General features: G+C 31.7%; 1 protein-coding gene across 1 annotated transcript; it reads right to left on the reverse strand.

Annotated features, from left to right (window-relative positions):
• Positions 1–4,547: 4,547 nt before the first annotated feature.
• On the reverse strand, positions 4,548–15,156 carry ND-B8 (NADH dehydrogenase (ubiquinone) B8 subunit). The gene is made up of 3 exons (XM_035371378.2): positions 14,973–15,156; positions 12,875–12,981; positions 4,548–4,796 (listed from the first exon to the last, which is right to left on the reverse strand). Exons 1-3 carry the CDS (start codon positions 15,059–15,061, stop codon positions 4,708–4,710), a joined length of 285 nt encoding a protein of 94 aa, XP_035227269.1. The 5' UTR covers positions 15,062–15,156; the 3' UTR covers positions 4,548–4,707.
• Between the last annotated feature and the right edge of the window lie 659 nt (positions 15,157–15,815).

Consider the following 15,815-nt stretch of genomic DNA (forward strand, 5'->3'; position numbering starts at 1 on the left):
TACAATTAAAACTTAATATTGTAGCACATTGGTGCAAAATACAGAAAATGAAACTAAATGCAAGCAAATACAATGTCATTTTATTTAGACATTGTAAGAAAAATCATCTAGCTAACCTAAATATATCAATGAATAATAAATTATTTTCAATAATAAATTCAACTAAATATTTAGGCATCATATTAGATGCACAACTGAATTTTAAATAGCAGATGATCTATGCGATAAACAAAGCTAATGCAGCCTTTATGGATATATACAGTCTCAGGGGGAGATGATCCAAATTAAACCTTATTTCAAAAGGACTTTCTCATCCAAATAAGATCTGCACTTTTTTCACCATACCTATATGGGCTATAGTTTTAAAAACTGTCAGGAAGAAACTAATGCTGTTTCAGAATAAGGTTTTAAAAGCCATTACAAATGCATCATAGTTTATCAGAAACCAGAATTACATGAAGATCTGAAAGTGCAACATGCACAAGGTTTTATTCTTTAGAGCTTGCATAACGTTTTCAAGAAAATTACATTTTCAACATGTGACCCACACTGTTAAATTTGCAGACATTATGACCCTACAGTAGAAATGTATTCAAAGACCATGAATACTCATCATGGCATATTAATCAATTACTGTCTTTGTATACTGTGTACATAACACTTTGTATTCTTGAACAGCATTTCTGCCAGACAAGACTAAATCATATCCAACTCAAGCAGACCAGAATTTTCGCCGATTTCAGTGGCACTTATTTTTAATTACTGCCATATGCCTACAGCATGCCCCAATTATAGGTAAAAGCAATATGGTTGAACAACATTCAAAATCCAATGTGGGCTAGATTGACTTTTGGCCTCATGCACTTAAAAATTTCGTTCTCTCACATTCATTTAAGTCAAATTTTTCCCTCATTGCTTTTTCTCTCAGTCTTGATTTAGCTGCATCATGCATTCCATGACAAAACAGACAAAGCTAAGTTCTTTCAATGCCCTTAGCACATGCTTATTTTGCTTAATGTTTAATTCAGCTTTGACTAACTATAAAGTTTTTCAGTGAGTTTGCTTTCTTCTCAGTTTTGGTTGTGAAACTGTCTATGGTGTGTATAACAGGGGTTCTCAACTGGGGCAAATTTCAGTTTAGTTTCAGTGGAAAATGTAGTGAGCCTTTTATTTTGCTGTCAAGTATTTAGTTTCATTTCATGAATATATATATATATGGTATATACATATATATATAAAACTATGTTTATTCAAGTTTTTGTTTTATAAGTATTTTCTGTACTTTTTATTGTTTAATTTATAAAAACTTGTTAAAAATAGTTTAAATATAGAAAAATAATACATAATACATATGTATTACTTTTTCTATTATTATATAGCTTTGGAAAGTAGATAGAGGAATCTTCAAGCAGTGGTAAAAAGCTTGCATGAGGCAAAAACGGTTGAGAGTCACTGGTATATAGTTTATTTTAATGTTATTTTAGAACAGTTTGGTATGATTTGAAAAGTTTTCTTAGAGGCTTGAAAATACTCAAAGACTATTCCCACATCAATTAGTGGTAACTGCTTGCTTTATAAAATGTCTCACAAAAATACGGTGGGAAATACTTTTATGAAGCAAGGGAAAAACATATTTAATTCAACTTGAGTTTTGTCATTTACAAAAGCTGCAATAATGCTAACATCTGCACGTTTTAACAAACAGTACGCTCAATGCATTAAGATTGCTATACAGAACTTACCCATTTCTACTCTGCAAGATAAAATTTTTCAGTGAAAGAAATTGCATAAGAATCCAGAAAGTTATTCAGATACAAAGAATACTAAATGAGTTGCAAGATACAATTTCTGCATGCCTACACTGAACATAATTCTTAACTATTGATAAGTGCCCCTGCTTACTATCCTAAAATTTCAAACATAAACAGGTATTGAAAGAATTTAATTCTGTTTTTAAGAATTTCCCAATTAAAACTTATTATTTTACTAGAATCTCAGATGAAATGTTTTCATGTTAGCGAACATAATTCTGATATGTATTTCCCAATTACAAATTATTATTGTAGTAAAACCTGAGATTAAATTTTTTTATGTTAGTGTGCATTAATTTTGAATTGTGATTAAGGAACAACCATACTATTTGTATGAATAAACTTCCAATCATGCAACGGACTTTTACATACCTAAATTATATTTCTTCTACAGTTATATTATGACTGGCTGCTGCTTAATTCACATATTCATACAATAAATTATGCATCCCCATTTTATGAAGTTGGTCATGAGAAAATGAATTTCAGCAATTTGAAAAAGTACTATACGAATGTCAAAACTAATATATTCAAAAGACAGAATATATAGAAATAATAATTTCTACTAGACAGAAATTTTCTGAAGGGAAACAATTTTTTTTTTCTTTTATCTCAAAAAATAATCTTGAGTAAGATTAAAAGCTTCAAATGAATTATACAGAAGTTTAGCAAGAAATTAATCAACTATGAAATAACATATATGAAAAAGAAGTGAAGAACATAACTGGTAAATATGCCCCAGAAGGCATACATTAACGCACATTAGTTTAGACCATTTTCAAGGTGATATCTGCTAGTTCTTCAGATTTTTAAGATAAAACTATAAGTGGGAAGAGAAAAACTGAATATGTAACAGGTCTCTTGTATGTCGAATACTGAAAAATTTCCACTATCAATAACTGAACATCTTAATATTCAGTTATTCAGATAATCAGTGTTCAAAATTTCGATAAAAAGGAATGCTATAGAACATTTTTGAGGAAGTAAATTTGAATAAAGTTTGGTTTGGGAAATTATGTTACAACTGACTAGACCTAGGATGTGCAGAAAATCTGTCCAAAAATGACATGACATTTCTTACTATCATGCACAGCAAAAAAAATGGCATCAGCATTGGATCAAAAACACATTTAATTAAAGACATTATATAATATAAAAATCATTATATATGTTCCCAATTTAAAATGTTTCCTGGGGGTAATAACTTATCATTCTCAGACTGAAAATTATATTTTAAGAACTATTGAATGCATAAAAATAAATTCAGATTTCAGATTACTTTTTAAGGAAGTAAGTTTTGATTGCTTTTTAAGGAAGTAAATGTTGATAGCATACTCAAGAAGCACAAACAAATATTTTTAAAAATTTTATATTTACTTTAAAGTTTAGAAATAAATATTGATTTCTTAATATATATATATACAGTCAAAAGTCGTTAATCCGGAGTCATCAGTTTAAATCTGGTAAGATGGCATGCAGAAATTACAAAATTAAAAATATGAAACCGTAATTTATGAAATAAAGAACAATTATGATCTAAAGGTTATCAAAATTTACAAAAAGAAAAAGCTTAATATTTATTTGTTTACTTTATTAAACATTTCCTTCAATGTAAGTTGCTTCGTTTCATGTGATAATACTTTCTCTTTAATTCTATTAAACAGACATAATTTCTTGTTTAGTTACAAAGTTCCGCTGTTCAAGTCCTATAATTGCTGTGTTGAGAATACCGACTAATTTGTCAATCGAGATGTTTTCGTTTTCAATAACCTCTGGGTCACTTTCTTCATTATCGGAAGCGAATTATAATGACGAGGAACTTGATTTAAATCATATCAAAGACGGAGTATATCGAGATGAAATACTACACTTAGTACGGAATTATAAACCAAATAAAATAAAAACATCTGCTCTGAAGATAAGGATAGTGCTGACAGATCAACTTCCAATCCGCAGCGTGAAATTGATAAACAGATTTCGGATTTCAAAACATACTTTCGCTTTGTAGATACAAATTACATATTAGTAAATATATATCGGAAATTCTATTTGACATAATCTTTCTAATCTATCATAATCTAATAATGACGTTTCTGCCCCCCCCCCTCTGCCGCAGAGCAGCGTGAAATTGATAAAACAGATTTCGGATTTCAAAACATACTTTCGCTTTGTAGTAAATATATATCGGAAATTCTATTTGACATAATTGAAAGTTCAAGCTTACTTTTATAAAATTGCTCTAACAGTCTGCAAAAAATAATAAGCCGGATCCAATTCGAAGATTAAGGAACAACGCAATCTGCAACATTAACTGAATTAGATAACTTTAGCTTAGCGTATAACTCCGTTACACATTAAAAGCGCATGCGCACAAACATATTCGCAGCTGTAAGGGTCTTATGCGCTCTCGTAAACGCCTGTGCACATGCGTAAACGCGATGCATGCGCAGAAAGTTTGTAGCTTTGAGGTCCGGATTATGGGTGTCCGAATTAACGACTTTTGACTGTATATATATATTATTGCAAATGCTTATACGCTAATAAAGTGAACATTAATTGATTATTGTATCCTGCATCTAGGATTTCTTTAAAATCTTAATCATGTAGCTGTTAAGCGTAAACTAAAACTATTTATTACCCTCCAACGATATATTTTTTCTGTATGATGCAGATGGTCATTATAATGAATATTGACAACAAGTCATTTAAAAATAAAGAATAGTTGAGAGATCAATATTCAAATAAAGAAACTTTATTGACATAAATTTTTGTAAAAGTTAACAATAACTAACAAATATTACACCTTTAAAGGGATACAGCAATATTTAAAAGTAAACTTAGCTACAGATATCTATGTAAACAAATATTACAAGAGATTAAATTAAATACTGTATCTTCAAGTTGCTGCAGCTAATTTCTTTACCACATCCAATATTCTCTCACTGTCATAATTGTTTAGAGAAAGTGAAGTTTCTTTCCCAAAATCTGTTAAAAAATAATAAAAATGAATATAGAAGCTTTATTTGTCTTTCAAACACATTAATACAGAACAATTTTAAGACATACAGATTTACAAAGAAACTAATTCCCATCAAAATTCACACACATCTCAGTTCCAGACTAACTTATGTCCTGTGTCTTCAATGACCTTATTTTCACTCTGTTGAGCAAGTTGCACTCTAAGTTATTTGTAGCTAAAATTTTTGAGTTTATAGTTCATGCACTATCATCAGAGATTTCGAATGAATCTATATACAAATAAGAAGAAAACAAACATCACTTATTTTCATACTGCAAAAGATGGCATGTGTGGGGAAATGGAAAGTGACTTCCTTTGTCTAAAGCTGCATTCACACGGGTCCATTGGAGTAAGAAGTGGAAATACAGGAAAAAATGCTTTACATGTACGTCAGTTCACACCAGGGTTGAAACTCACTTTAACAGTTATCACATGCACATACCAGACGCTTGGGAAAAAACATGAATTTTTGTGTGGCATTTTTGCTTTTTACGGTTATATATTTTAATTAAAGTGGATCCAATTTCCGGTAGATTAAAACTTTTTTTTTTCTTTTTGCTTTATGTAAGAGTAGTAGAAAGCAGTGGTTTATATTCATATGTGAGAGATGACTGCAGCAAGGAGATGAAAATAATTTAACTGAAGAAATCCGCTTGAAAGACATCGAAATTTCTTTTAGTTACATTCACATGATGCCTCATCAGTTGAATGAATTTCTAGCCCACTTTGAATCATTTAACCAAAAAAAGATCACTAATTTTAGCCAAAATATTGCAAAAAAGAATCCTATTGTAGATAAGAATAGGATATCACAGTAAAGGCTCTTTATATGTATCTAATTTATTTAATTTTGACTTTAGAGAGTGAATTTTTCATGGAATAGAAAACCATAAAATTTTTTGCATGATGTATGAACTTACCTTAATATAATTGTTTTAATTAATGTAATAAAAATAGTATTTTGTTTAAATATATATAGGATTTATAGGAATACTTGAAAAAAGGAAGCAGTTATTTAAAAAAAATTAATGAATAACAGAAACTTAAAAAAGTTTTTTGAAACATAGTTTCTGCTTTAACTACATGTGTTTTTCCTTAAATGTAACTGTAATTATTTCAATTAGTCAATGTATTAAAGAAGAGCCACTCTCTAAAGTTTTGTTTTATAAAATCACTTTTGCCTAAAACTCAATAAAGTAAAGGCATTTCATACATTTTTTTCTGTTTTAAAAATTGGATTCCACAATTAGTAACTTGCTAATGCTCATGGAGGTCTTCTTTAAATTAATAAAAAATTATCATCATGATTAAACCTCTGGCTAAGTTCTTATATAGGTTGTCTGAAAAATGGTCGTGAATGTTTAGGAAAACATACATGAAATCATTAAAATTAAAATGCCTTGAAGTATTCTGTAAAAGCAGCTACACACTGACAAGGTTCCTTTCTGTATAAATAATAGTTTTCAAATTTTTTTTAAACAGATGGTTTACTCATCACCACTTTTTTTTTTTTAAATTAGGAACTCACTGAATTTTAAAAATTATTTAAAACTGCAATTTTATATTAATACCAGCATCACTTTTGCTAATCTGGCATCGATCATTACAGAATCAGATCATCTTATGAATTAGAAAATCATCAATGATAAATAAATGCAAATTTCTTGTGCACACACACACAAAAGTCGCAGTAGATAACAAAAAATGCAGTGTACTCGCACCATTAGAATCAGGAAAAGTAAGGCCTAAACCTGTAATACAAATATTTAGTACTGTCTGAATTATCTACTCAATGTGTTGTCTCTGCATTAAGATGTCTTGCAAGGAAAGTTGTTTTTCAAATTTCACCTTCAGGCAACTCAATAAGCATCTGCACTACTCTGAAAGCAGCAATAAATTTTTCTGCAAATATTTTCTTTTAATACCAACTCTGTTACAACACCACTCCCTGTGGCACTTGAATCCACAGTCTTTCACTCCAGAAGACGTTTTATCCATTACACAATAGGATACCTAAAACTGATGCAGATTTTCTCGTAACAATCTATTGCTTTAGATTATTGTGTAAAAATTATCAACCATATATCATTTATTTCTGATAATTAAAATTTATTAATCCTAATAAGCTTGAGAATTTTCTTTAAATAATTTATTAACTTGTTCATTTTTAAGTATCATCTGAAATTTTTATTAAGATTAGTCTTTTGAGTTTATATTTTCCTCAAAAAGAACTTTTGACTTAGGTGTGGTGTATTTAATTATGGCAAAGCACACTAGGGCTATCTGCCTAAGAGGAGGGATGCCTTTCGTGGAGGACTTTCTAAGGGAAACTGGCTCGTATACACGTTACACATGGGGAAAACCACGAAAACACCCATGCAGCCAGCCCGTTCGCGGGATTCGAACCTCGGACCGAACTACCAGTGTTCAGCGGCTTTACCGCTCGGCCGCTGGTGGGCAACTTTTGACTTAGTCTTGTATCAAAAGGTATAACCATTTAAAAACTGTGGTTATAAACTGGAAATTTGTAACGAGATATCTGAAACTGACTTGGCAAGCAGCAAAAAGTTGAAGGTGAGTCAACTAAAGAAAGTTTAATTCAGAAGTCAAACAACAAAAATCAGCATTAATTTACAAAATATTTTGTAAAAAAAAAAAATTTTAAATTAACGCTGATTTTTGTTGTTTGACTTCTGAATTAGTATTTATTCGGCGTGTTATTGTGTCTTAATTAAAGAAAGTTTTTCAAAGGGATTTTATTACTGCTGCTGGTTTTTCCTATAGCAGCAAATAAAAAATAAAAAGAGAGAAATTTTAAGATCAATTCCACATATTATCAGGAACATATTTTATATGCAATTTTCAAATATGTGATAACTTCTCTTTACCCACATTGCTGTGGGCAAGCCCTGAAGGTAAGGAAGGACAACTGGCTCCAATACCTTGGAGATGTAGTGCTGGCTGTTTAAAGTACCGGCAATGCGTACTAGAGGAGTGCGAGAGTGATATCCAATACCGCCCCATACCATAATATCAGGTGCAGGGCCAGTCTGACGGTGCATAATGCAGCTGTTCCACATAGTCTCTCCACGGTGTTTCCAGACTCGAATCCAACCATCATGGTGTTGCAGACAGAAGCGCTATTCAACAGTAAAGACAATTTCATTCCATTCTGCCGTCCACATCCTTCTTTCATCGCACCATTGGCGGCGGAGATGTCTGTGGTTCTGCATCAAGGATAGACGAAGCAATGAACATCTTGCGGACAGACCACTCTGCTGTTAATGGCGTCGAATGGTACAAGCAGACACTGGATGATGCGTTATAGACTGAATGTGCTGTGCTAAGGTTTGTGATGTGACTGAGTGATCCGTCACTGCCATGCGCACAATGTTCCTGTCATGAAGTGGTGCGCTAAGGTGGATGTGATCGAACACGTCGGTCCATCATACCTTCCTGTATCCAAAGGTCACATATCCGCATTACAGTTGTTTGGTTTCGTCCGACACGACTACCGATTTCCCTGAAAGATAATCCACACTCTCGGTAGGCCACTATCCTTCCTCTGTAGAACTCGGACACTTGATCAAATGATGATCGCTGTTTACTACATGGCATAACTGATCGTTTTTTTTTTTAAAAAACCACAAGAAAAGCACAATTGCCGAACTTGAAATCATTGAAAACTCCAAGCCTTAAATAGCGCTTTGAAGTGGCGCCACAGGAGTGCGTGAAGTGCGTCTGCGCTGAAATTCTAATCATTTGCATATCTCACCTCCGCTAATGCATGTTGTAAATTTCATGTTATTTGCATGCTTCCTTCAGGGTGTTGCATTTACAATGGCCAGCAGTGTATATTCCTGTAAATACATCAAAATTGTCTAAAATTGTGTGAACAGCCTCAGCAGATTTGTTTCTTCCTTACAAATATTACCTTATTCTTTTAAACATTTGTATCCTTATTTTATTTACAAATTTATAACTCCTCTTGATAATCCAAATTTTATCAAACATTAAAGCAATTCAATGTGCAAATCAAGGCAGGCAATAAGAACCTTGAAACTTATATTACTTCTTTCTTTAGACACATACCATCCAAAATGTAACATAAAGGACACGAGATATCAAAGCCAAATTTATTCCAGGGTATCAATGTTAATTGATTTGAAATACAACTCCTCCTCTTGATAATCCAAAAGGACACAAGATATCAAAGCCAAATTTATTCCAGGGTATCAATGTTAATTGATTTGAAATACAACCTTCTTTCAGGTATAATATGATGAGCTAAGATGAAAGCTTACATTGTGTGCAATGTGTTTGCACACTGCCCTGTTGAAATATGGCTGCACGTAAGCCCTGAATGAAAGAAAAGAGAACAAGCTGCAAAACCTCAGCGATATAGAGTTGACTAGTCAGTTTACCAGGGGGATACGGAAGTGGAATCCAATGCCACCCCACACCATAACATAAGGTGCAGGACTAGTATGAAGATGCATTTTACAACAACCAAGCAGCTTCTCTCTGTGGTGACTCCTAACTACAATCTTACCACTGTGGTACTACCGATAATGTTTACTAAGGGTATACAGAAGTGGAATCCTATACCAACCCACACCGTAACATAGGGTGGAGGACTAGTATGAAGATGAATTTTACAACACACAAGCAGCCTCTCTCTATGGTGACTCCAAACTCCCATCTTCAGGCAGAAGTACGATTTGTCTGAAAGCAGAATGTTACACCATTCGAACCTCTGCTATTCAGTGCACCATTAGAAACGCAAATGCCTGTAGTATACAGGTAAGGGAATCAATGGACACATACCAGACAGTCCACTGTACTGCAAATGATGAACTGTTCTAGAAGACACTGATTTGTGTTACCGACTGTATTCATTGTGGTATGGTTGCAGATGTGGCAGAGCGCTCCACCAGTACCATGTGCACAATAAACATGTTTTCCCATTAAGTGATACAATGAGGCTCTTGTCTGTCAGTTGTTCCCAACTGCATCCATTGACTGCATACTCACATGACTGTTGATTGGATACATCCAAACAGATGACTGATTTCCTGGAAGGATAATCTGCAATCTCTGCATGCAACGATTCTGCCTTGGTTGAACTCAGAAACATACTTGAATGATGCCCATGTTTTCCTATCAGGCACTATGAAGAAAAACTTGCAAGAAAACAATTCACATTATTCAAAATGGTATCAAAATTTCAACCGGTTTTCCGTTTTGCCGGCACAAACGAAAGTCGCCAACAATGGTACAACTGATGCCAAACAGAATATCTTCGCTGGTAACATTTTACGCCTCATTTTCAAAACAAGTCGCAGCCATTTCTTACCAGACTGATTGTTTCTTTTAATACTGGCATACAATTACATAGAATTTTCACAAGATAGTTAAATTTTATGCCTAAAACCATTCGCATTAAGTCAATTAGAATGCAATCACATCACTCACCTAAAGGTGAAAATGTAGAAAAGGCAAAATCAAGGGTTAAGTTCATAATTCTAATGCACTAGCGAAGTGAAATAATTCTTTCATTTAAACTTGTGTTCCAAATTAAGATTTAACTTAAAATTAATGTAGATAATTACTGATAGAATTAGATTTTTGTAGCGTAATTTATGTGAGATGAGATCACTTGGGGTCACATGATACGAACCGACAAATCAGGATGTTGAACCATGAAAGCATAGTAAATTCTTAAATTAATGTCTTTTTACAAATTTACTGGCTTTTCACAAAATTTTAAACCTTATTAAAATGTTTATGCCTTCAAAATAAAAAATTCTTAGAACTAATGTTTGTTAATATTTTTTATGTGTATACTGTATGTTGTCGGCAACAAAGTCTGCTTGACGAGATTTGCGCCTGCGAAACGGAAATGTACCTTTTTCCTACATTTACACATGGCTTGTAAGAAGCACTGCAGTTGCCCATGATGTGCACATGTTTTGAAACTGTAATTTGAATACACTGCAGTATACACATGATGAAAGTTTCATGCTTTGGGTGCTTCCTTCACAGTGCTGAGTTTGGGATAGCCAGCAGTTTATTTAATTATCTATTAATTTTATCTGTTTGCTATCAGACACATTACAAGTATCATTCAACTGCTATCAATAAACTACTAGCAAAGTTAATCAAAATGACAGATGAATATTTGTAGAAATGTGCTTAGTCTATATATGTATTAAAATTCATATTAAATTTCAGCATTATTGCTTTGAACTTACTTCATTTAGATTCTTATGCATATGTTATATTCACCAATATTTCTGATTAATTCTTTTCAAATATTAGGTGAAAGGGAAAAAAAGTAGGAGTAATATTGGCTTGAAATAAAAATCCTCACTGAAAGCAGCAGTTATATTTTTAAAGACATGTATATAATGTTAGAATATTTTTTAATAAAATACAGTTGCAGCAGTTAGAAGAATTTAGTTATCCTTTTCGTATACTGAAGCTCAAAAACCTTGATCAGACATGTGCCAAAAGGTACAAAATTGGCAAGACAGGATTAACTGGGAAATTTAGCCATTTCAACCATTCTACCATCATTCTTTTCAGAAATGATCAAGCAGCAAGCATGCCACCTAAAATTGGCATTTTTCAAAAGGAATAAATTAGTTTATGTAAATGTCATTTGAAATATTAATTTACTAGCCCAGAAGGGCTATTAATTTCATTTTGGCATTTTGCATCGAAAACTTTAAATGTCCATTTCACTTTTCAATTTGTTGCCACCAAATATTATTGTTTGTGTTATATTTAAAGAAATTAAATAATGAAGAATCTGCATAAATGTATGTATGTTTCTCGCATTGTGATAAAACAACAGTATCTAGAGCCATCAAGTTTTGAATAACATAATTCTCCATCAAACAGCGGAATGTGGGAGCCCCAATTTGAAATTTGTTTTATTATAGATTTCATATTTCGTAATAGTTTAACGAATTTTTCATTAACGAACTCAACAATTTCAAAGCGAGCAATGGCAACACTGTACGGGGGGGGGGGGCATTTTATCTCCAGCAAGCGAGACTGTGTATCAGAAATTCTAAAGATATGCTCATTTAAAAACTATTTTATGATATTGCTGTTGAATTAAATTTTATGGTTTAATATTGCTGTTATTTATAAATATAAGTGTGAAGAACATGATATCTAACAAACAAAGGCATCACACAAAACGTTAAAAAATTGATGTAAAATTTGAAAGCTTTCAGATTTTATTTATTTTTTAATGTTTCTGCGGATTTCAACTTATTTTACTGAGTGATATTTTTTCCTTAATAAAGAATCATAATTATTATAACTTGCTATTCTTTCCTAACTGTGCTAAAGGAATTCTTACTCAAATGTCTTTGTCCTGTGTTTAAAAATTTAATGCACACATATCAACAGCAGAGAAAATTTCTCAAATACCAAATGAAATTTCGGACTTCCTTCCCACACACTCAGCACATAATATGAAAATACTACCTCCCCTCCCCCCCAAAAAAGAGGATAAAGTAATTAGATAAATGAAAAAAGTATACAATCTAAATAACTTTATGGCATTAAAACTGCAATTCAGCTTGAGAACCCTGTCGTAGGAAATCTTACGATTTACAAGAAACCAGAGTAGAAAATCTCGAGGACGACTGTCCTTTATATTTCAAGATTGCAGATTCTCAGCTTTATACTCCTCCTAACGAAATTGAATTTTAGACTAAAGTTGGTTTCAGAGAAAAACTTCCATTTCAAAGGAATCTGCCAGAGAGTACTTTTTAAATGTATTCAACATTTTTTGGCATGGTTCACTTTTAGATATTAATACACAACTTTTTTTTATATAAAATACAGTTTTTCTGATAAGGTCTTTAAAATTAATCTCTCTTTTAAATTACAATTTAATTGACTGCAAAAGCACTTTCACTTCTGGTTGACAAAAAAAGTTGAAATCAAAGATATTCAGCTCTATCTACATCAAGAAAATATTTTTTATCTATATCAAACAACTTTCTATGTATATAACACATACCATATCTAGCATAAATTTTTGGTTCCACTCCTTTACATTCTCGTATCAAAATAGGAAATTCAGGATTGTTCTTCTTTATCGGAACATAATGCTTCTGTATGAATTCTCTGAAAAATCAATTTATTTTTCATTATATTTTATAAGTAATAGGTAAATAATTAATATGAAAATACTAATAATTCAACAAATAACAATTTGTTATTTAATGCTATTTTACTATCAAAGGTTTATAAATACTTATTAATTATTTGTTCAATTAACTATATTCTCTGAAAGAGAAAAAAAAAAAAAAAGTCCAGGACACTGCATAAAAAACAATTTACTTTCACAGAATACATGTAATGGTGCAACCCTACAAGAGGATTTTTTTTAAAACAAAGCATGCAAATAAAAAATGCAAAAGCCTCTCTCTGTGGGAGATACTGTTTTTGAAAACTAGCAACGTGACAATGACAACCATGACTTTAGCAGTTCTCCTCCCAAAGGAACTTTTTCATTAAAGCTGCACCACATGGTACCTTTTTTGTTTTGTCATACTTCCTTGGTGCCAATTTGGTTTGATTTTTTTTTTTTTTTTTTTTTTTACTATAATTGTTTTTACAATTATTGCTTGTGCAGTTCATGGACGTAGGAAGTAAAAAGGAGAGGCCCTAACTGGTTTTCTCCATATATTGCTTTGATGAGCTGGTGATCCCTTCATGATGACCAAAACATTCAGTAACTTACCATTAAGATCAGTGGGTTTTGAAACGATTGGATGCAAATATTTTGTAATTACGTCATAAATTTACATATATGTTTTCTTTTTCTACAATATTTAAGTATGTGAACAGGATACATTTTTAAACACCATTTCATTCTGAACAGAATTAAATGCTTCACTTTTTCACAGAGCAGTTTGCTCGGTTTAATTTGAATGAAATATTTTCACAAGTTTTCGTTAATCACATTAGAAAAAAAAAATTTTTAAGGTAATTCAATTTTATTCGGTTAAGGATTACAAAAAGTAAGATCAAAGTTTATTGCATTATTAATATTAAAATTATGCATTATTTGTTTCCTATTTATAGAGCTTCTTCCTAAAATACTTTTTCAAATATGACATGATTTTTTTAGCTTCTGAGGCATCTTTTAAATCAAAAAAACCAAGCCAATTTATAATTATAGCTTTATTTGGTCCATTTTAGAGCACCTTTTATTTTAATAGTAAAATATGTTAAATATTGCTGCTCATTTCCATATACTTAACTTTCTCAGAATAATTCTGAAAAGGAATAAAAAAACATATTATTTAAAACTTGTAACTGTGTTATTATAAAATGTAAGGGAATAATTCTTTTTTAATTATACTTATGATTTTTTTAACCCATAATTTCAACAATACATATCCTAAAATTCTTCTTTAAGTAAGCATCTCATAGAATTTGCTTTACAATACCTTTTAACAGATTGCTTTCCAGAACGAACAATTCTTGCTTAAATAGTTTTATAAACGTATTTGTCAACTAGATTTCAATTTATGTTTATAATTCAATAGTAAGGTTATTATACTATACTTATAATCATTATAAATTTAGATACGTTTAATAATTACATTTCTTCACTGGAGTTTATGAATGAATAAATCCTTCTTTTCAGATACATTTATAAATAATTTACTAAATATTTATCTATTTTGTTAGAGGCAGATACATGTTTTTTGCAAGCATATGCATAAATACCCATACATATTTCCTTTTCGGCATGCGCAAATCTTTAATTTCAGTGCATTCACTATGCATTTGGAACACAAAATAAAAGTAGAGAATACTCTATCATGGGTATCGAAAGACATACTATACGATTTTAAAGGTACCGTAAGGTGTTTTTCATTCTTTAAGCAAAAAATTTTTGCTGAAATCTATATTTTTGTAGTTCAATAGCTAAAACAAATTCATAATCAAAATCGCTGTTGTTAGTTATTGAAAAATTACCAAGATGTGATGAACGCGTAAATGCCACTAAACTAGACTAATTGCAATTATCCATCACACAATGAATGTTTCTTTGGCTTTAGTGTAGAATTAAAAGCGTTTAGTGAAAAATCATGTGTTCATACTTCACTCCAGCACTCTCCTTTGATTTCTGACATAAATGTATGCGCAATTCTTTCAGAATAGGACCCAACTTCAAAGCCTTCGAACCCATAGTACAAGTCCAAATGATTTAACCTAGTAATTTCAGATTTCAGAGATTTGCTCTTCGAAGTTCTGCACAGACTACTCAGAATATATTGCGCATGCGTCAATTGAGTAGCGCGAACAACAGATACCTAGGCACAGACATATCGTAATATATTTTAATAATCCTCCCTATCTCTAGTATATCTTTAAAAAAAAAAAAAAAAATCACTTGGGAAAATACGAAAACGGAGGTAGCTGCAACTGTATGAAGATACTTGAATAATGAAAATACTTGAAAGCTGCAGCCTGAAACATTCAAGGTTTACTCCGCAGAAGAATCCGCAAGTTCAACAGAGTGCGTATCGGCGTCACCATCTCGATGGTGACGGTATCGGCAGCCGGGAAGCGTATTTCCAAACCCTACCCCAGTTTTCGAATTTTTGACGTCATGGACAAATCGACTATTTTCGCCTGGATGGTAATTCTTGAGCATGCGCTGAAGGGCGAGAAGTAACATAAACAGAACTTTGGCTTGCGCTTGTAAACAGTATTAAGCATATTGTCTGAGAGTGTATTCGTTTATGTAATTGCATAATTTTACTGTTTCTGTAATAAGAAAACTTCATTCAGATAAAATTTATTTTAATATTATTATTATCTGGCTATAGGATTATACGAAATGCTTAATACTCTAGGTACATCGTAATCTTCGCATAACCTTTCACATTGGATTTTGCCTTATCATTTTAAAATAAATTGTATTATAAAGATTAAATCAA

This window comes from Stegodyphus dumicola, chromosome 2 (assembly GCF_044657685.1).
Source record: "Stegodyphus dumicola isolate Sdum_Otavi_A_Nest chromosome 2, ASM4465768v1".
Taxonomy (NCBI): Eukaryota; Metazoa; Arthropoda; class Arachnida; order Araneae; family Eresidae; genus Stegodyphus; species Stegodyphus dumicola.